A 22,250-nucleotide genomic window follows, 5' to 3' on the forward strand; every position below is an offset into this window, starting at 1 on the left:
GTGTGTTTGACTGGATCGGTGCATTTGTCTTTGAAGGGATTTAACGTCAGATTTAGTGTGTGGAGATATGGTTAGCATTAAGTTTGGTAAACATAAATATTATATATGAAAAAAAACTTAATTAAAGAAATTTTCCCACTTAATTCATGTGTTTTTTCCCCCACTCTAACAGTGGAAGAACTGAATACCAGACGGCGACAATTAACCGTTCTAGAAGAAGCGTGAAGTTTGAGAGAAAACCAAGTCACCGGTACTCACGTAGACCGACGTTTGAACGAGCTGAGCGGGAGGAAAAGTTGCGCAGAGACAAAGAAAGAGCTGACAGGAAGAAGGCTTCAGCTGAAGCCAGGTATCAGTTGTCGATGTTAATCAGATTTCTTAGTCTTTATAACAACAACCAGACACCGGTATAGGAACTATTCACGAAATTCGTGAATTATTAATTTTAAAAACAGTTAAAAAGTTTTATTTTCATTTGGTGAAATAATTTCATGTAATGACTGATATTTTGATGTAAAATAACTCAGGCTTTCAGGCAATCTGTGAAGTTTAATAAGGCAAAACAAATATTCTGCTCACTGTGTATTCTGCCCTGGATTGGGCCCCTGGCCTCCAGAGGCCGAACAATGGGGCGGACATGCTCGAAACCTATGTGGTACATGAGCATGTTAAAGCCGTATGAAGATCAGATCACTGTGTATATATAAAACACATTGTTAATTATAATTTAAAAAAATTATATTACGTATCTTTCTTACAGAGAAGCAGCTAGGAATTCGTCCAAGACTGAAACGACTATTGATACACCTGCAAGCCCCAAAGTAATGACCCCGGTTGTAGCGACAGTAAATGTTGCACCTGCATCTCCAGCTGTTGCCATGGCAACTGTGGACATGCCTGATGGTGCTGCGAAAGCTGCACCGAAAGCTGCACCGATGTCTGCAATGGACCGGCTCGACAGTTTGATTAAAGGCTCGAACCATGCAACGGAATATTCCACTCACAGTTTGCCGCGACCTTCACCACGACCTTCAGCCAGTTCGACATCGGGTGCTGAAATCAGCATAAAAGGTTTAAATCATGTTTTTGGTTGTTGTTTTTTTATCTTGTGAACATTATAGATGAATTTATTTTTCTTTCAAAGTCTTGGGTTTTTTTCTTCTTTTTTTTTTGCTGCTAAAAATACCAGTATGTTGCTGACACTTTGTTCAGTTTATTCGACTTTGTCTTCATCCATGTTGATTTATTAAGATTTGTGTTTAAAAAAAAAGAAAGAAAGAGAAAGACTTGTGTTTTTGAAAAGAAGGAAATGTTTTATTTAAAACACTCTCAACACATTTTATTTACGGTTATATGGCGTCAGACATATGGGTTAAAGACCACACAGATATAGAGAGGAAACCTGCTGTTGCCACTTCATGGGCTACTCTTTTTGATTAGCAGCAAGGGATCTTTTATATGCACCATCCCACAGACAGGATAGTACATACCATGGCCTTTGTTACACCAGTTGTGGAGCATTGGCTGGAACGAGAAATAGCTCAATGTGGCCACCGATGGGGATCGATCCTAAACCGACTACACATCAAGCGAGCGCTTTACGACTGGGCTACGTCCTGCCCCCATGTTTTTGAAAAAGTCAGGAGAGTATAAAAAGTCAAAAGGTAGAGAAAAGCAATATTGCAAGTGGGCATTGGGCTGTTTCTCATTCTAGCCAGTGCACCATGTCGGGTATATCAAAGGCTGTGGTATGTGCTATCCTGTCTGTGGGATGGTCCATATAAAAGATCCCTTGCTACTAATGGAAAAATGTAGCGAGTTTAATCTCTAAGATTATGTTAAAATTACCAAATGTTTGACATCCAAAAGCCGATGATTGATAAATAAATGTGTGCTCTAGTGGTATTGTTCAACAAAACAAACTTAAATTTTATGGTGTTATTTTAATTTTAATTTTTTATTTTGTAGAAGCGTCTGAAAAGGCGCAGGCGCGACTGAAAGGCTTGGATGAGATGACACCCAATATCACTAAGCCAAAAGATGTGAACACCTTTAAGAATAATCAGGTGAAGTTTGCCGGAGGGTCCACCATTCCGCCTGATCAGATGAAGTGCAATATACTGAAGGCCAAGATGGAAAATGATCTAAAGAAAGGTGATTTCATAGTTATTGATGATACAGTGTCATTTGGTAGATCCTACTATTGTAGCAGTGGATATTTTGGATCATAAAAGTTTAACATCTTCAGTATTTTGAGCCAAGAAGAGCTAAGTCTATTCCTATTTTGGTTTTGAGCATTTTGTACTCAGTTCATTGTCTACCATATATCTTCGCCTATTAGTAGATCTCTGCTGTTAGTCAAGTCCCTAATTTCAAACCCTGAAAATGTAAAAAAATTTATTAACTGTTTATTAGGTGACCCATAAAAAATGGCCTAATACCTGCAATATTTTAACTAAAAATAATATTTTAGGAGCTTCAAGTTTGCATGTTGGTATCCCATTCGCAATCGAATCATCTAGCATATGAGATTTTCAGTTTAAACACTAAGTATAATTAAACAATAAAAACTTGCTGAATCATTTTCCAAAATGGTAATAGTTTTCTGTTTATATTTCTGACCTGCTTTTAAGTCAACCAGCCCCACACCAAGTTGACTTATGAACATAATGACATAAGTATATGTTAGTCTATACACCAGTTGTGGAGCAATGGCTGGAACGAGGAATAGCCCAATGTGGCCACCGATGGGGATCGATCCTAAACAGACTATAACAACAACATTGTCCTTTTTTTCATCTTAGTTAAAAGATAGTTAAATTTTGTTTCATTATGTTTATACTTAATTAAATATGTTTTGACAGTTTGTTTTCAAATATATTTAACTTTTCATGTTATTGCTTAAAATATTTGTAGATTTGTTTGAACACTTTGATTAATTGAAAAAATAAATGTCAAGAGATTTAGTTTAGTTACCTGTGACTTTTTATTAGTTAGTACTGTCTCAGTATCTGTCAGTATAAGGAAATGTATGGGGAGACTAGGTTGATTATCCAGATGTATTTATTTCTGTTTGATACAAATTGTTTTCATACTTCATTACAGAACGGGGCGGGACGTAGCCCAGTGGTACAGCGCTCGCTTGACACGTCGGTGGGCCCATTGGTCTATTTCTCGTTCCAGCCAGTGCACCACGACTGGTATATCAAAGGCCGTGGTATGTACTATCCTGTCTGTAGGATGGTGCATATAAAAGATCCCTTGCTGCTAATCGAAAAGAGTAGCCCATGAAGTGGCGACAGCGGGTTTCCTCTCTCAATATCTGTGTGGTCCTTAATCATATGTCCGACACCATATATCCGTAAATAAAATGTGTTGAGTGTGTCGTTAAATAAAACATTTCTTTCTTTCTTTCTTTCTTTCATTACAGAACAAGAAATTGTGTTGCTGCCAGAGAAAAGTAACCCCAATGAATCTCTTGATCTTTCTCACAAAAGGTATTGTGGAAAATCATTAAATATTACTGTCGTTATTGTTGTTGTTTATAATTATTTTTATGCTTATATTCAATTAAGTTTCAAGGATGCTGTCCTAGGCACACACCTCAGCTATCTGGGCTGTCTGTCCAGGACAGAGGGTTAGTGGTTAGTGAGCGAGAAGTTGGTGTAGTGGCATTACACCAACCCATTGAGTCGTTTAAACTGGCTCTTGATGGGAGCCGGTAACCGGGATGTGATACCTACCAGCTTAACCACTACACTCCCAAAGTCAGTATTAAATATTTCTCTCCATTTTCTTGTGTTTAGTTTGGTAAAGAGACTGGAACATTTTTCTCTATTGGTGAAACAGTGCAACAAAACTGTGTTGATCGGATTATGTTATTCATCTTTTAGCTCTGATACGTTGATGAAAGCCATCGTCTGTATCGATAGTTGATCAGTACAATGTCATATTACCAAAGTGTGGTAAAAATTCAACTTGCAAGTTTGTTTTGTTTGTTCTTTTAAATTGGAAACTCAGTCTTTATAGAATATTTAGTGGATACAATAATAGGAGACTCAACCTTCATAGGTTTTGTTTTTATCTATTTTAGAACAAAAGAGAAAAAAGATTACTGCATTTTCTCTTCTATGCATGGTTGTGTAATTTCTCTAACAGCTGAGCACTTATATATGTATATGACTAAATTAATTATTTTACTGACAATCTTTTATAAGTATTTGAATTTTCTCTTGCAAATATGTATGCAAAATATGCCTGACTAATAACATAATTTGAAAGCTTGAAAACAACTTTAAAAATACCACATCAAACATGTTTCTTTGCTCATATCCAACATGTAAATAGGGCTTTTAAAAAACCCCTATATAATACAGAATATGATTTGTGATCTTTTCTTGCAGGGACCAATTTCACTTAACATTGTAAACCTAGTTTTGCATGTAAGCAATAAATTCCGATGCCATATAACTGTAAATAAAATGTGTTGAGTGCGTTGTTAAATAGAACATTTCATTCCTTTCATTCATTCATTCATTCTTTCCATAAGCAATTAATCTACAACAGAAAAAAACAGTTCTTGTTGCATATAGTTCAAATAATATTCACCTCAACTGTGATTGATCTGCCTTAATGAAATACATTTTCTGCATGAAATAAGATGCCAACACAGGTAAATATATGACGGGTTTAAAAGCTGAAAATGAACGTAAATTTACAATGTTTTGTGAAATTGTCTTCAGATCTGTTTATAATGTAAAAACGGTTACAACTGTAATGGTACTTATAGGATTTTACATGAGCTTCCATTTCATATCGTATTTTTTAGCTTGTCACAAGCTTTAGCGAGTGACAGTGAAAATTATTTCATGACATACATACTGTAAACATGATAAGAAATGGTAGCAAGTTTAATGTCTTATTTATTACCAATAAATTTTTTAATTGATATCACTGAACTCGTTTGACTGATGTTCTAATACGGTTGTAGTGCGCCAGTCATATGACGTCAGTGTGTTATGTCCTACTTGTCATTCTAGTGCAGCGTTTCTAGAATTTTTATAAAATCCACTAGCCATGGGATCAGTGATTTTAAAAATGTACTAGCCATAATTTAAAATTCACTAGCCCTACTTTACTTTAAGTTAATACAATTTTACTAAATGATAGTAATAATTGAATATGTCTCCTAAAGAGGGAGATAGAGCTTAAACACACTAACATTGTGGGGTGGGGTGGGAGCAGGATATTCATATTTACAAAATAGACTTAACTGCAACATTTGACAAAGAAAATTTGCCGGGCATGGCAATGTTAGTTATTTACTAGCCCAGCATTGAATATCACTAGCCATGGGAGTTGGACTACCATAATCTAGAAGACCTGTAGTGGAACAAAACACTTTGATATGTACCAAGATATTTTTAACTATGTGGGTAATACGGTAGGTATATGACAGAGATGAACATTTGTTGATTGGAGCTGAGTGGTGTTGCCCAGCGCCTGTGCGCCTCACAATGCATGTCTTGTTACTTGCTTACAGTGACTCTAGTGCAGAACATTCCGACACTGATAGTGAAAGTGAAAGTGAGGGGGAAGCCAGAAGGTAGTCAGTTTGATGATAAACAAGACTAGACATCTATTAACCACTTTGTGCTGCTTTTTCTCATAACTAGTGTTCACAGACACTGCGAGGCAGAATTTAATGTAACAGCATTCATATCATTCACAATTTAATTCTGAACTGAGTGAAAAGGTGAAAATATTTAACAAATGCTGATATATCCTGTTGCAACAATTACATGAGGAACATTTTCTGGGTTTCCTGTTTCATTAATATTATCATATTTTTTTAATTCTTTGTGAAACAATGGAGTTTTGTCACATGACATCCAATGATCCATCTCTGATTAAATGTGTTATTAATAAAATAAAATAAAAAATTTAATGTTAAAGGGACATTCCTGAGTTTGCTGCATTGTAAGATGTTCCCGACTAATAAAATATGTCTACGATTAAACTTACATATTACATATATTTTCTTGTTTAGAATATGAGTGTCTGTATATTCAATGCGTTTCTGGTCATCTTAATATTTGTAAGAAGCCCAAACTGGATTTTGTTTCCCAATAATTTCGTATGAACGAAAAACTAATATTTTAGGAAATAAAATGAAATTTAACCTAGTACAAATATTATTTAACCTAGTACAAATATTAGAACGATCAGATCAGAAACACGTTTAATATACAGCCACTAATATTTTTTGCAGAAAAATATATTTGATATGTAATTACAATCATTAAAAAGTCTCTGTTAGTCGATTACATCATAAAATTTGCAGCAAACTCAGGAATGTCCCTTTAAAATAACATTCACAAAATTGCAATATATGACGAATTTGACATTTTAAAATATTTTATTTTATAATGGTAAACTATTAGGCCTATGTACTTTTCAACACATGGATATCATAATATTGTCTATGTTATTAGCCAGATGTGCCCATGTTTAAAGATCAATTATTATTATGTTTTGAACAAATATCTCTTTCGGCAAATTATGAACTGTTGCAAATGGATTATCAAAACATTTCATCATATTTTAAAAGGGGTAAAAAGCGTACATTTTGTTTTACAAATGCTAAGATTGCTAATTACTACATTTAACTAACAAACAAAAAAATTATTAAAAGAAACATGCTGCTTATATATATTTATGTATTCTGAATAAGAATTTTATTATTGTTAAACTTTGCCTCCAGTTGTCTGTTTTAGCTGTGAAATAACTTGTTATTAGATATAACCTGCATGGAGTTGATGTGGAATGACAACACTGGGCTAGACTCAGAACTAACCAGCATGATACCAGCAGATCATTTATTAACAACCAACATCTTTTACACTTCATACTATCATTATTTTTATAACACTAATATCTGTCTGGGTTTTATTGCAGATTTCTAGCATGTTTTTAAAACAATCATAAAACTGTTTTTGTTCAAATGTTGCTTAAACATATATTTATTTAATAACCCAAGTATAACACATTTTTGTATTTAACAAGCATGACTATTAATACTTCAATATTTATTTTAATTTTAGAATGTTGATTTTGTAGTTGAAACATAACATTCTGGATAATATATTTTAAAAATAATTTTGTTATACAATGTATATGTGATTTGTTATTTCTATCTGTATTATTGCTTTAATAATTTGAAAGTATTTTGGTGATAAACTTGTACATAATCCATTTGATGAAAAGTGACATTGCTATTTTTTTTTACATAATTCAAATGTCAATATAAAAATAAAAAACCCCATAAAGTTAACATTCTCCAAAATATATTCTGATGTAAACATACATTTTCTGTGGTATTTACAATCTTATTATTTGTATGATCAATATCAGCAGGATATACCAAAACTGAAAAGAGATTAGTTTGAAGACATTTTAATATTTTCTTCATAGTTTAAAACATTTTAAGGGAATATGTTCGATTTTGTCAATGTCCAATCAATAAAATTATGTCTCTGAAGTTCATTAAAGCGTACTTTCTGCAAATTAAATATCCAGAAGTCCTGATATCAAAATGCATGATCAGATATGTAACAAAAATTAATTTGTCAATTTGTAATTTGTAGCTTATGCACTTGTATGTAAATTGCACGATATTGAAATATTAATTAAGTAATTACACAACAGTAGACTTGGTATTTTATTGTAATACTAGATGACATAGATGCTTCATTCACATGATTAAATAGTGAAAGAAACCAGAAAGAAAACTACATCATTCTTAATTATGAATTTTATATTACAAAATTAAACACCACCATTCCCCCCACAATTAAGTCATTATATTAGTTGTTATATTATTATAAATCAGGAATGTATTTCTGTTGTTAAAAATACTTTTTAAAAATTAAAAACATTCAAGTTGTACATACAATTCTGTGTTTTCAGCTCCCCGCCAGTATTGGATGATGAAAGTGTTACGCTGATCAAGACACAGAAAGTCGCCCCTGCCCCAGCTGTTCCAACCATAACAGTAATTCAGAATGGGTAAGACATGTTGCAGGGCTGGACCAATGTGGCGGTAAACAGAAAATATGTCTGATACTGAATAAACATTAAACAGTATTTAAAATACATATTGAAGTGCCTCACTGGCTAAACGGTTTCTTTTCAAGTAACTCAATCTTAATGGATGATTAGCAAATAAAGATTGGGAAGACATTTTGACTAGATTATAGATATACTAAAAATTAATGTAAATAAACGACCAATATGTAAGCATAACTAATTTCTGTGGTATTAATTCTAAACAGTCCATTAAAAGAGTGACTTGGTATTGGTCAGTTCAACAAATGTTCATTCCACATTGTGTTTTGCTGTCTCTTTAAGATGTTTTTTTTTTAATACACCTGTCTTTAATGGGTTGTATTATGGTATGACATCCATCCATGCATCTGATCGAACCACCTCAGTGGATCCATTCAACTGATTGGGCTTTTTCTCGTTCCAACCAGTGCATCACAACTGGTCAAAGGCTGTGGTATGTGCTTTCCTGTCTTTTGGATAGTACATATAAAAGATCCTTTGCTGCATTAGGAAAAATTTAGCAGGTTTCCTCTGATGACTAAGAGTCAGAATTACCATATTTTTGACATCCTATAGCCGATGATTAATTAATCAATGTGCTCCAGTGGTGTCGTTAAACAAAACAAACTTTCTAAAACAAACTTTCCATCCATGCATCTGTTAAAGTTTCTTTTTCTGGACATGTCTTCTTTATCAATTGATATATGATCACTGAATCTTGCATGTAAGTACAGCTTGTAATCTTGGTGTGTTGCATACCATCACTAGTTTGCCATGACCTACTTTTCATAGATTATCATCATGGGGGGGGGGGGGGGGGATCAAATTAGCATTTGTTACTATTGGACATTTTGTTTTAATATCTATTTTCATATTTACATACACATTTTATGAAGGCACCAATTTAAAAAAAAAAAAATTGGTTCATAATTATTGTGTAATCCTACTAAAAAAAGATATCTTTTAAAAATAAATTGAACTATCATTCTTACACTTTTTCCTGCAAAGCAGATGCAATGTTGTAAATAATCAGCTGTACAGATTTAAATTAATTTTTTGTTATTTACAGATATAATAGCGTGGAACGAAAAAAGCACAACAGCAGCCACAGTAGCCACCACAGCTACAGCAGCCACCACAGCCACAGTAGTGAGTCATCTCACAACCGCACCCTCAGTCAGAGCAGCGAAACTGGCGACAAGCGTAAACTCAGCCAGAACAGTGAGATGGGCGACAAGCGTAAACTCAGCCAGAACAGTGAGATGGGCGACAAGCGGAAACTCAGCCAGAACAGTGAAGTTTTCATCAGCGTCAACTCTGCCAAAGCCGCAGGTGTCCCACAGGTAAGAGCTTTGATGTCAACTTGTCTTTGTTAAAGAGGCAGTCCTCCGTTTGCCGCCATTGATAAGACGTGACCCACCAACAGAACCTTTTTGATGACAGTAAATTGTACATTAGATACATGTTCTTGTTGAGACTGTAAGAGTGTGTATATACAGTGTGTTTCTGACCATCCAGATGTTTGCTGGTGCTCAATATATATTTTTTGTCTTACCTTTAAGTATTACCTTTACTTGGTAGTGGTGGTGGCTGTGTCAACTTTTGTATTAAAATTTATTGTTAAAGTTTATTGTTAAAGTTTCATGTTTAGATCAGTTTCTCATGAACTATTCTTGAAACTATGGATGTTCAGTGTAATGAAATTTTTTATGGTAGGTGAGATATTTAATTCCACAGAATTCTTGTATTTTTAATGAAATTATTGGGAGGTAAAATCCATTTTGGGATACTGAAAACATAGGATGATCTGAAACACTTTGAATGTATAGATGCTCATGTTCTGAACAGGAAACTGTAATTGTATGTTTAAATTTTAGTCAATAAAAAGGTCCTGTTAATCAGAAACACCTTACAATGCCACGGAACCGCCCACTGGCAAAGTCAGAGGCCAAATCCGTGGTAGGCGTGCCTGAACCTTTTTGGATAGGGGCACGTAAATAGAGTTCCCATTCCCATACAATGGCAGCAAAGTCTGGATACGGTGTTGATTAGATGATGTTCTTTGATACAGTAGTACATTGTCATTGTACTGTTTCATGTCGCCAGTCTATAGCTAAACATATGCATGGTGGTTTGCTAAAATAGCAGATGGGACACCAAGGCAAATGAAAACTTTGTCACTGTACTGTATGAAACTGCAGATTTCTGTTTGTGAATGGTTAAATTGCTTAACCTTTAGACTACTGGATTAATTTTTAACAAAAACCACGTTGAGTGGGTACAAGTTTATAATTTTTACTCACATATATTCACTTAAATGTTTTATAAAAACATGAAATAAAGTTCATATATTAATCGGTAAGTATTATTTTCGTGTCTTTTTTTGTAATTTTTATTATTTTAGATCGGCTAATGGTGATTAAAATTAGGCAAAAAATCTAAAAAGTTGCGTTTACTTACGGGTATTTGTGGCCAGCTGTCCAGTATTTATGTCCATTATTCCCGATAACAGTGGTTTTCTGACCAGAATTTTTTTTGAAACCCGAACTAAGATTCATATTGCAATATTTAGTAATTTTCGTTGTTGGTAAAACAATCAAATTTATTATCAAATTAGCTGTCACAATCAGCTATCGATCCCTGAAAATTACCGCGATGTGCCGCCATTGTTGTCAAGCGAAAATACTTGCCGAAAACCACTTTTTGAACTCAAAATTTCAAGGTATTTTCAATTGACAAAATCAAAACAAAAGCCACCATTTTGAAAAAAAAATCTTTTTTCTTTAATTATATTTCCGTTTCCGGTGAGTGTCGTGTGCAAAACGGCGGGAAATATGAATTGGGGAATGCACTGTATACAGTGTACAGTATATCGACTGACGTGACGTCGGGCGAGATATCTCGCCTGCAGTAGTCAGAAGGTTAAAGCAAGTTGTGTACATGTTTTCTTTCTTTAACTATTCAGTTATCATTTCTGGTGTTTGTACTGTTGATATAGTTTTATTGTCATAATATATATTTCCAACTGCTTTATGTGAATTCAGATTGTTTTTCTATCTGCAGTTTCTCGTACTGTATTTTAATAGTGTTGTTTGCTCTGTGTTTGGTATTTGCTTTTCTTCTTTATCTACATAGTTTTAATGATAGATAAAAAAAAAAAATTAAACACATAAGGGACCGTCTCAAAATGTCATCACTTCTCCCTAAACGAATAATCCGTGGAAAGGGGGTATGGGGTTAAATACCCATGTGGATAAAAAGTTGAAAATGTAAGTGTCAAAAAGTTATAAAAAATTATTTATTTATAAAGTGAAATTCGAAACCACATTTAACAGAGAATTTCATGAACTACACATAAACAGCATACTTATCCTAGCACATCCGAATGCAGCATAAGACTTCTCGTTACAGTGACACTTCACACATGAAGTCAACTCTCATTTGGCATGCTTTGAACTTCTTTGAACAAAAAATTTCAACACCTTTTTTCCTGACTAAATTCATTTGGAGGGGGGTTGAAAAATATTAGAGGGTTATTAATTTAGGGAGAAATGATGAATTTTTTAGACGGTCCCTAATACTGAACAATTCTTGTTTTAATAGTGGAGCTAAAATTGGCAAACGTTCACTTGAACTGCATTCAAAAGTTCACTCGGTCTAATTACTGCTATTGGTCGATACAATTTTGACCTGGTGCAGTATGCATATAATCCATTAATTCACGTATCAGCTGTCATGTATCGGCTGTAAAATTTAAAATTAGTGTGAGACACCAAGAGAGAAGTTGGTAAACAAAACATCACCAGATTTCTTTTATTAATCTTTCTGTTTTGTGTGGTGCCTTTTCTCTGCTTTAAATGCTTTTGTTTGTTCTTTCCCCTTTCCTTTATCCAGCCTGCAGAAATGGCTCAAAAGGAGAAGAAAATAACTGCCCCATCCATCAAAACCAAATCCCCTGTTACGGTGCACACACATTCAGACCCTAAGGCAACTAAAGAGTTTCCTACAACCGTTGATATGTCCAAGGCACCTACAAAATTTCCTCAAAGCTTTTTGGTGAAGGGCTCTAAGAATGAATGGTTTCCTCTCCCACCACCCCCAGAGCCTCCCACTGCAGTGTCCGACATGGACCTGCCCTTACCGCCTCCACCTGATAATCTTGTAAGCAGCACCAACCCGTTTCTGATTTCTGAAAAGGAACCCATGAATCCCTTTGACGTAAATGATGAGGGAGATGCAGACACCTGCACAAACCCGTTTTTAACTGAAGAGAATGAAAAGACACCAAGCAATATATTCCTTCCCCTAGAGGGGAAAAAATCAAATTCTGTAAATGTTGGTTCTTCGTATGGCAAAAACCCATTTGAGACTGAATCGGACATGTCAAAAGTTCCGTCCTCAAAGTCGAGGCATGCTCCTGTTCCGGTGTTGAGCAGTACTCCGACTGAAACGAGGACCTCAGCTGTTAGTCCACGGTCAAAACCGGCTGTTCCCGTCCGATCAGTTTCCCTGTCATCAACAAGCCTGACAAACCAAACCAGTAACAAACATCCTCATCCTTCCTGTTCCATCCCTCCTCCCCGACCCCCTAACAGTCCTGCCAGATTCCGTCTCTCGGCATCCCCGGAAAAACAGAAATCCCCAACTTGGAGGCAAACATCGTCTGCCAGCATGGGTAGAAATATTTCTGTTAAGAAATCACCACCACCACCGCCACCACCACAGCCACCACCACCGTCACAACTTCCACCTCCATCTGACAAACAAAATGTCACGCCCAGCACTACCGCAGCTTGGGAACACGCCAGTACAGGGGATCACAGTTTGCCTGGCGAAAGAACAGTTGTGATTGTAAGTTTTCTCGCACTGTTCAGGTCCGACTTCAAATTCGTTGCTATGCCAACCGATGCATCCATGTTTTTGAAAACTAATTTTGAGATGTTGAGACTAATTGCATGAATATTTTGCATGTTGCTCCTTGTAGCCTACTTTATAACTTGTATGATTTTATCCCTTGAGTTTAAATCTGTAACCACGTAAACACATACTGTATTATTATTTTTTTTTAACTAACAGTTTGCAGTTTGTTTATAAAACGTGTATAATATTATTTGTTTATAAAATGAGTATAATATTATACACGTTTTATTTAATAATTTACCAGGTTGTGCTATTTGAGTAAATGAGTTTTTCAATGGTTTGTGTTTGGACCTGAACAGTACCATGGCATGAGAAAATTTGCATTGTATTAACTAAGTTACCATATGTTACAACTAATAATGTTTACACAATGTTATTTATTATTTATACTTAATATGCATTGTATTTGTAGGTGGTATATATTTAGTGTTAGTAAGTAGTTTGTCAATGTTTATTGATTAACTTTCCTCACTGACCTCACACTACCCTCAAAATGTTTTATAAAAACCCAAAAAACAAAACAAGCCAAACTCTCCCAGTATATTGTGATCCTGCAATTTTTTATAAACTACCTCACATCAAGCTATCAGTACATATAGTGTCATATGTATTAATAGAGTGTATCGCCGTTTTGAGGTATAGATAAGGCAATTCCAACCCGAGAGACAAAATGTTTTTTGTGAGAGCTGAGGTTTACATTTTGTCCCAAGTGTTGGAATTGGCTTATATATATATACACCTCACAATGGTGATTGATTCTTTTTCTTGCTCATTTAATTACAGTAACAAAACATTAATTTTGTAAGCTATTGTTTGTTTATTCTAGTAAGATCCACAAACATTTCACCTACAAACTCATTTAATCATACACATGAAAACATAGTACATATTATGCAACAACATACAAATGTACCTACGTAACCATAAATACAACATTAAAAAATATTAATTTGTTTAAATATTTTCTTGAACAATGATCTAACATGAAATGGCAACTTAGGAATAATTAATTAAACAGAATTCTGAAAACATGAGTTATAATGTCAATCGTCGTAACGCATGAATTATGACATCAAGTGTATGTTGAAATTTTCTAACCCTGGAGGGCTGGACAGATTTATTTAGCACCGTGCAAAAGCTGCTTCATTCAATCCAGAGGGCAAGAATTGATTTTCTTTACAATTTTTGTTTTGCCTTGATCATGTCAAAAGGCGAGATATATATGTAGCTTTTATTTTTGCGATGACAGTGGTGAGGTTGGCGTCAACGTTTGTGTTAGTTCCGACGTCAAGTTTTTGCATTTAGCTCACCAAAACTGATTATATATGTAATTGTATCTCGTGTTCCTCTCATGTTGTCAGTGTGATTGACACAGTCTTGTATTGTATATACTTTCATCTCTGCGCATGTGAAAATGTTTTAAAATTAAAAAATTAGTTAAAAAACAAAATTCAAATGTAATTTTAATAATAAAGACAATTTTATATTATTATTTTTATTATTATTATTTTATTTTTAAAAATTATTATTATTATTTATTTTATTTCTTTAAGCTCTAAATTAGATATTTAATTCGGCGGGATTCTTATTCCGAAACCTGACCTATTATTTGAAATGTTTCAACATACTAGTTTACTACAGTTCACCACAATAACGAAAATATTTGTTTACATTTTATTGTAATGTTTGTGCTTATTAGTCTACCGGATTAAACATACCTGTATATATGTAAATTGACCTCCATCTAAGATGATACTATTTAATATTATTTAATATATAATATTATATCACTAAGCATGTACATGTATTATGTAGTTTACATTATGTAACTCTTGCATCTGTATTGATAACATGTATATAATGTTCCACTTTCTCCCGTCTGCTTTTAATCTGGCTTCTAGTTGTGTACAGTCAACCCTGCGATAGAGTTGCTTTTTATTACAATCACCTACCACTTGTGTCAGTAATGGATGACTGAATAATCTTGAATCTGTATATGAAGACAAGCTTGATATAAAAGCCACATTTTGTAGGAATCTCGAGTGTCTTTTCAGGGCTAGAAATAGGAAGTAAAATATGGCCTGCTGTTATTTAGAGGATACTCCCCGAGTGTCTTGTGACATCATAATTTATCAGCACAAGTTGATAAAAGTATGAAATCCGAGGGTTTCCGAGAATTTTTATACTTTTATTGAGTGCTGATTAATTATGATATCACAAGACACAAGGGCAGTATTCTTTTTATCATCCATTATCATTCTTTTCATTTGCGACACCTGTAAACAATGTCAGTAATGTGGGTTGAATTTCACTATATTTGGCAGTGGTAGACTCGTTAACTAGCAGAACGACAGTGACGTGACATCACTAATGATAGGTTTAGTGCTGAAACATACACAGAAAAAAAGAAATGTTTTATTTAACAACGCACTCAACACATTTTATTTACGGTTATATGGCATCAGACATATGGTTAAGGACCACACAGATTTTGAGAGGAAACACGCTGTCGCCACTACTTGGGCTACTCTTTCCGATTAGCAGCAAGGGATCTTTTATTCGTGCTTCCCACAGGTAGGATAGCACAAACCATGGCCTTTGTTGAACCAGTTATGGATCACTGGTCGGTGCAAGTGGCTTACACCTACCCATTGAGCCTTGCGGAACACTCACTCAGGGTTTGGAGTAGGTATCTGGATTAAAAATCCCATGCCTTAACTGGGATCCAAACCCAGTACCTACCAGCCTGTAGACCGATGGCCTAACCACTACGCCACTGAGGCCAGTGAAACATACACAGTGACGTCACAAAATATTGTGATTAAAATTTGACCAATCAAGATATAAGAAGCGATATCTCCAAGGAGAATATTGCAGGAGATACCGCAAATTATAGTTCCAGCGATATCTCCTACAAAAGCTTTTAATGGATGATAATTTTGTTTTACATAGCAGACCAAAAGAAATATGGCATGCTAAGAAAAAATATGACCTGCTGGTAATAAAACAGCATGAAAATTAGGATCTCAGAAATGTATTTTCAAGCATTATAAAATTAAAATATAAAATAATCACAAGCTCATCCTCAGCTAAATTGAAGATGAGATGATTGTACATACATCTGTCTCTTGAAAAATTACCAGAGATGTTTTGTTAATTTTAGCAGGTGAATTTTTAATTTCACATTTTAGGTCTAAAAAGATTGACACTTTTCGCTATTTCAAGCCCTGCCTTTATACAGCTTGACATTCTTACCATACATGTGTATATTATGTGACTGTTTTATTGATTAGTATTAATGGTAATTTAAAGTACTGTTACTAAGTATAATTACACCATTGTTAAACAACCGGCCTCGGTGGCGTCGTGGTTAGGCCATTGGTCTACAGGCTGGTAGGTACTGGGTTCGGATCCCAGTCGAGGCATGGGATTTTTAATCCAGATACCGACTCCAAACCCTGAGGCTCAGTGGGTAGGTGTAAACCACTTGCACCGACCAGTGATCCATAACTGGTTCAACAAAGGCCATGGTTTGTGCTATCCTGCCTGTGGGAAGCGCAAATAAAAGATCCCTTGCTGCCTGTCGTAAAAGAGTAGCCTATGTGGCGATAGCGGATTTCCTCTAAACAACAGTGTCAGAATGACCATATGTTTGACGTCCAATAGCCAATGATAAGATAAAAAAATCAAGGTGCTCTAGTGGCGTCATTAAATAAAACAAACTTTACTTTTTTTTCCATTGTTAAACATATATGATTCCAATCTATAAATACTCTTTTGTTATAAATGCGTGGATTGGTCCAGATAATGTGTGACTTAAAACACTGATATAATTCATAACTGTAAGAATCTAAGTTTTGCAATATTTGCGGCAATGCTTAAAACACTAAATAGATTGTTTCAACTGTTTTCTTAATTAATAAAATAACTGCTAATGTTGAATAGGTAAATGTTAATTTTTTTTATTGAACTAACATGCAGATATATTTTGTTGAAGTTGTTACAGGTAATTGGAAAATATGTGAGAATTTCCTTATTCGGCAACTGATGAAAAAGAAAACAAACTGTAGATTAGGGATTCCCGTTATATGGTGGATAAAGTTTCTGAAGAAAATGTTTTATTGTTTTTTTGGCAGTATTTTATATTGATGTAAAAATTATACACTTGGAATTGATCATTATGAATGGCCCTTACCTAATGTTAATACTAATAATTTTATTCTGTTTCATGTTAGAGAATTAATTTATTCAGGTTTACTTAAAATAATAAATATTTTATATGACATTTCGAAAAATGACCCAAATGGACTTCAAGCATGTGTACTTTAAACAGTCAACACACACCACCAAGAAGGGGCAAACAAAAATAAAATGTTCATGTCAATATGGTTTTTTTACTAGCACCCTTTTATAATTTACAGAGAATTTATACAGTTGAAAAAGTCAAAATATTGAACCATAAATGCTGACTGTTAGTGTTGTGTCATAAAATATAAATAAAAATGTTTTAAAAATTCAACTTTATAAATTTCATACATTTTATTTTCATTTGCGAAAAATGTCCATTATAAGAATTTCGATAGGGAGAATTGCAAATGGCTTTACCACAACCATGGTTGTAACACTGAAAAGAGTAACACTGTTTTATGATATTACCTGCATGTATAAGCTTACATGTGGGCTTAATTACTAACAGTGTCTTCCATTTTTGCAGGAAACTTCATTCACAGGAACGAAACCCGTCACCAGGAAGGTGTCCTCAGCCTCTGCCAAGACGACTGTCAGTCATGTGATCACTGTCAGCCAATCGGATTCTGGGTCGTCTACTGCCAATGGCAGCGACCTGTCCCCGTGGCAAGTAACAGTTCCTGAAAAGAAGGTGGAAAGGAAAGTGACCTTAACAACGGAATTATGAAAGTGTTTACACAATAGCTAAAGACTTAATTCAGCATTTCACCATTGTGTGTCGCCTCTACACCGGACCAAGTTCTCACCAAGGGAACTAACTCTGCACTCCAGTTAAAGGAACGCTATTTGTGACCTAAATATTGTTGAGGTGTTTTGTACTTCTCTTGTCTGTTGTCAACCACGATAAGAGTTGGTATCGATTGCTGACACAACATCTGTTGTTGTGTCACACTTTGATGATGATATTTAGATACCAATGTTTTTGTTCAAGCCCCCGTATTTGTAAAACTTTGAATCCAGATTCTACTCTAATGCTCAAATTTGGGTCTATAATGTTCAAATTTTGATTTATAATGCTAAATCTTGTATCTCTTCTTGTATTTGCTCTGTTGTAATGCTAAAGGTTTAGTCTAGACTTAATTTTACCATGATACTCAACCCTTAGAATGTAATGTGAAGCTTTGGAGTTGGACATAGTCTACACTTAATATAAAATTTAAATCTGGACTTTTAACTACATTTAATGTCTCCACTTAATGTGAAACTTTGAGGTTTGACTTGGTCAGCACTCTAATACTAAACTTAAGACTTTGAGCATCTACTGGGGTCTACACTAATTACTTTGTACAAAATGCATGCTGTTTGCGTTCAGACTTTTGTCCAATTTGGGCCTTGAGAACCAACTTTTCAGGTGTTATTGGCACGAGCTTTGATGAAAGCATTTGTTTATAGCTTTTCTTGCTTAGGTCATTTACTTGTCTTTGTGTGCTATTTTTAACATTAAAATGTTAAATCTTTTACACCAAATGTTTCCAGAATTAAATCACTTAAATGTGACTTCTTGAGAAAAAAATGTTTTATATTAAGTCTATTATATTAAAAAATAAATTTGTATATTTTATTTTAAAACAAAACAATATATATTTAAACTTCATTTTATATACACCATGTATATAATCCTCAAAATTAACTAAAGGAAGAGCATCATACATTTTTACCTCCCATACACATATTTGTAACTAGTAGTAGCTGTCGAACTGTATTCACAGATAATGCTAGTGTCTGCAATATTGTACTTCATAGTGCTGTCTGGTACATTGGTAGTGTAAGTAATACAATAGACTGAACACAATAGACTGAACACACAAAACCCTTTTAAAATGCAATAGTGTGGCACACACCATTTGAATATTGACAAATTACACAAACACATGTACTTGGTGCATTAACTGCATATGTATTGTAATGCTGTACTGTATTTTTTTATCAACCTGTCAGTCTTAAATTGTGCATTATTAGACCATTTTATCTCAGTGGCCCAGTGATTTGTCTTGGGGTAGTAAATTTTTAATTCATTATCCTCTACAAATAAAAATAATTAATTTATTTTTACCTAATTACGGACGCATGTTCAAACATGCTTTGTAACCAATATAAATAAATAATTTTTTTTAAAGAACATAACGTGATGTGGAATGATGTTTTAATTTAATTAGTTTTTTAGAAAATTTAATTATTCTGGAAATATGAATTTTTAAAATCTAGTTTTAGATGTGTAGTGTTACGTAATATATGAATGACGTTTTAAGCAGTTGTGGAATATGTGCAATTTTAATAAGAAGTTTACCAAGCAATCTGATATGTGTCATTAAAAAACATGATGCTAATGAAAAACAAACTACCAGGCATATGTGTTTAATTCATTTAAAAACAAAGTAATTTCTTTTTAACTTAACCTGATGTCAAATAGGGATGAATGCCATTAGTTTGACATCAGGCTTCGTATTCATAAAAAAAAAAACATGAGCCAAGTTTCAACATATTTAATCATTCCTCTTGCAGTTGCTTTTAATAATACACATTTTTGAAGCAAACTCGAACATGATTATTGTGAATTATTGCAATAAGATGAACAACTGAAAGTTGATAGACTTGGCCATTATTTGTAGTTATGTGTTGTGTTGTTAGTGTTTGTTACCATAAGCTCCAAGCTTTGCTATGTTAGTTTAGTTACAAACTTTCCACTGTTAAGTGTTTATGATTTATTCTATTCTGATTGGACGACGTCACTGCGGATAATGACATCATTACGTCTAATGGGATGTCGTACTGTAAAACAGGTTATGGAAAGGATGTTAGAAACTGATTTTAAACTTAATAAGTTGAGTTATTTGCAATTATGAGAATTTTTGTCAATGTTGGTGAATTTATCGATGTATAACTGTCACAAATTAAGTGTAAATTCAATTTGTTACCGTTATACCTCAATAAATTCATAAAACCCCCAAGATTCTTGTTTAAATATAAAAAAGAGTTCTTGTACATATGTATATTGATTTATTGTTGCCTCAATTGCTATGTTTTGTTGCTTAGACAGTCTCCTTTGTTTATAACCAACAGAGCTTTTTATAGGCTGAAGAACTGAATATTAAAATTACTTCCTTTTTTTACGTGAAATTCATGCTGAACCCTAACTTAATGTAGCATTATCGTCAGAAAGATAATTGTTTTGTTTGATTGTTTGATACATATACATTTAAATTCCGAACAGCGTGCTTGTATGTTGTGGTAATTTTGAAACATGGAAGTCACTGTAGGGGATTATACTTCTTTGTTGTTTTGCTTATTAAGAATGGCTTGTTAGCTTACATAATAGATTTTGCTTTTTTTTCTAAATATTTCATTAGTTTATTATTAAAAGGGGTATTGTTAATAAGTTTAGGTTAACAGATTCCTAAGTATCAATGACCAGTTTTTATTTCAGTAATTCGGATTCATTTTTTTAATTTTAAATTTGTATTCATATACATGTACATAACAGTTATATACATGTATTAATGTATCTGGTATACAGTACATGTATAAACATTTTTGATAAGAATGTTTGAAAAACAAACTTTGAAATATTACTTTTAAAATGTTTCCTTAAAGGTTTATTTAATTACAGTACCATACTTTTATGTATGTATATGAAATGGTTTTTTATACACCTTTATTTATTTCTAAGTAAATATTATATACAAGATGTTTCATTTATGACCAGTTAACAACTAGTTAAGTTTTTGGATCGTATAGTTTGTCGTTTACATGTAAAGTTCTCTGCTTGTAAAAAACATTTATTCAGCGCTGCTAAGGCTTCTAATTCCTTGAATATATAGACATTTCATCTACAAGCTGTTAATAAAACAAGGTGGGCTGGCTTATTAAAAGTCAAATATCTCTTAAAGAAAACCAACAACCATAGATATTCTTTGTCTTAAATCTTTGTTAGTACCCAAGACCATGAATTAGAAATGATAGAATGAAGCATGGTTTATGGAACCTAAGTATGAAAATATAGTAAATATTCACAACAATACGCTTTTGAATTTATTGGTAGGTATGACAGGTACATTTTAAAAGTTAATATTGATGCATATGGATACAAATCATATTCTGTGCAGTATTTCGTTTAAAGGTGATTTGTTAATTTTGTACATATAAAACACCCCATGCCTATAATAAGAAAATGATGGCAGTGGGGTTTCCCAGGACCACAGACATAACAGTGCTGATTAAACAATGTATGGGTATCATTAAAACCATTGATTGTAGTTTCCGAGATTTTTACCTTTTTTGTTTTTTGCATAAAATTAATTTCAAGTGACTGCAAATACCAAGACTACCAGATTTGCCAAAATTTAGAATTTAGGCAAAAATCTTATAAGTAATGTGTAAGTTAATGACAAAAAAGCTGTGATAGCCGCAAATATTTTACATTGCGCAAAAACTAAGGTTAATGGCTTTAAAGAAATATTTGTGTCGTTTTGGAGGGTTCAGTTATAACAGCATGTAGATGAATCTACCACACAATCAAGGGTGAAGCGACTGAATGAATATCTTTACATATCAGATTACTCATATCTTCAAACTTATTCTCATTTACTTCTCACCTCTTACCGTAGCCTGTGTTTTATTGTGGTTAGTATACAATTAGGTACCTGTATTTTGAAAACAAAGTTTGTTTGAAGTAGAAGTTAACTTTAACAGAATTATTTGTAGTGTTTTGGTTAACCGTTATTCGAGGAATCTTAACTAGTCATTTGAGTATTATTTCATTAATTTTTAGGTGCTGTGACTGTAAAACTCTTAGGTTTTTAGAAATGGTGTTTATCAATCAGACAGAAAAATTTAAAATCTAAAAGTTTCATATTCACAGACCCTGATATGTTAGATCGCTGTTTTGTACTAATGTGTCTTCAAGTATTTTGTTTGTCGAATTTTTGTTTTTTCATAAGTTGAACGAAGAAATTGAATTTTAAGCATTGCAGTGTTTG

General features: G+C 33.6%; 1 protein-coding gene across 3 annotated transcripts in view; it reads left to right on the forward strand.

Annotated features, from left to right (window-relative positions):
- LOC121381057 (band 4.1-like protein 5) overlaps positions 1–20,791 on the forward strand; it is a 71,675-nt gene extending 50,884 nt beyond the window's left edge. The window contains exons 11-19 of one of the 3 annotated variants that reach the window (XM_041510140.1): positions 173–349; positions 761–1,071; positions 1,969–2,154; positions 3,431–3,497; positions 5,543–5,605; positions 7,969–8,067; positions 9,176–9,449; positions 12,001–12,957; positions 17,741–20,791. In XM_041510140.1, coding sequence (XP_041366074.1) covers positions 173–349; positions 761–1,071; positions 1,969–2,154; positions 3,431–3,497; positions 5,543–5,605; positions 7,969–8,067; positions 9,176–9,449; positions 12,001–12,957; positions 17,741–17,941 — 2,335 coding nt within the window. In that variant the 3' untranslated portion in view covers positions 17,942–20,791. The remainder of the gene's footprint in view (positions 1–172; positions 350–760; positions 1,072–1,968; positions 2,155–3,430; positions 3,498–5,542; positions 5,606–7,968; positions 8,068–9,175; positions 9,450–12,000; positions 12,958–17,740) is intronic. The other 2 variants (XM_041510142.1, XM_041510141.1) reach the window with 2 other exon arrangements.
- The last annotated feature ends 1,459 nt before the right edge of the window (positions 20,792–22,250 follow it).

This window comes from Gigantopelta aegis, chromosome 9 (assembly GCF_016097555.1).
Source record: "Gigantopelta aegis isolate Gae_Host chromosome 9, Gae_host_genome, whole genome shotgun sequence".
NCBI lineage: Eukaryota > Metazoa > Mollusca > Gastropoda > Neomphalida > Peltospiridae > Gigantopelta > Gigantopelta aegis.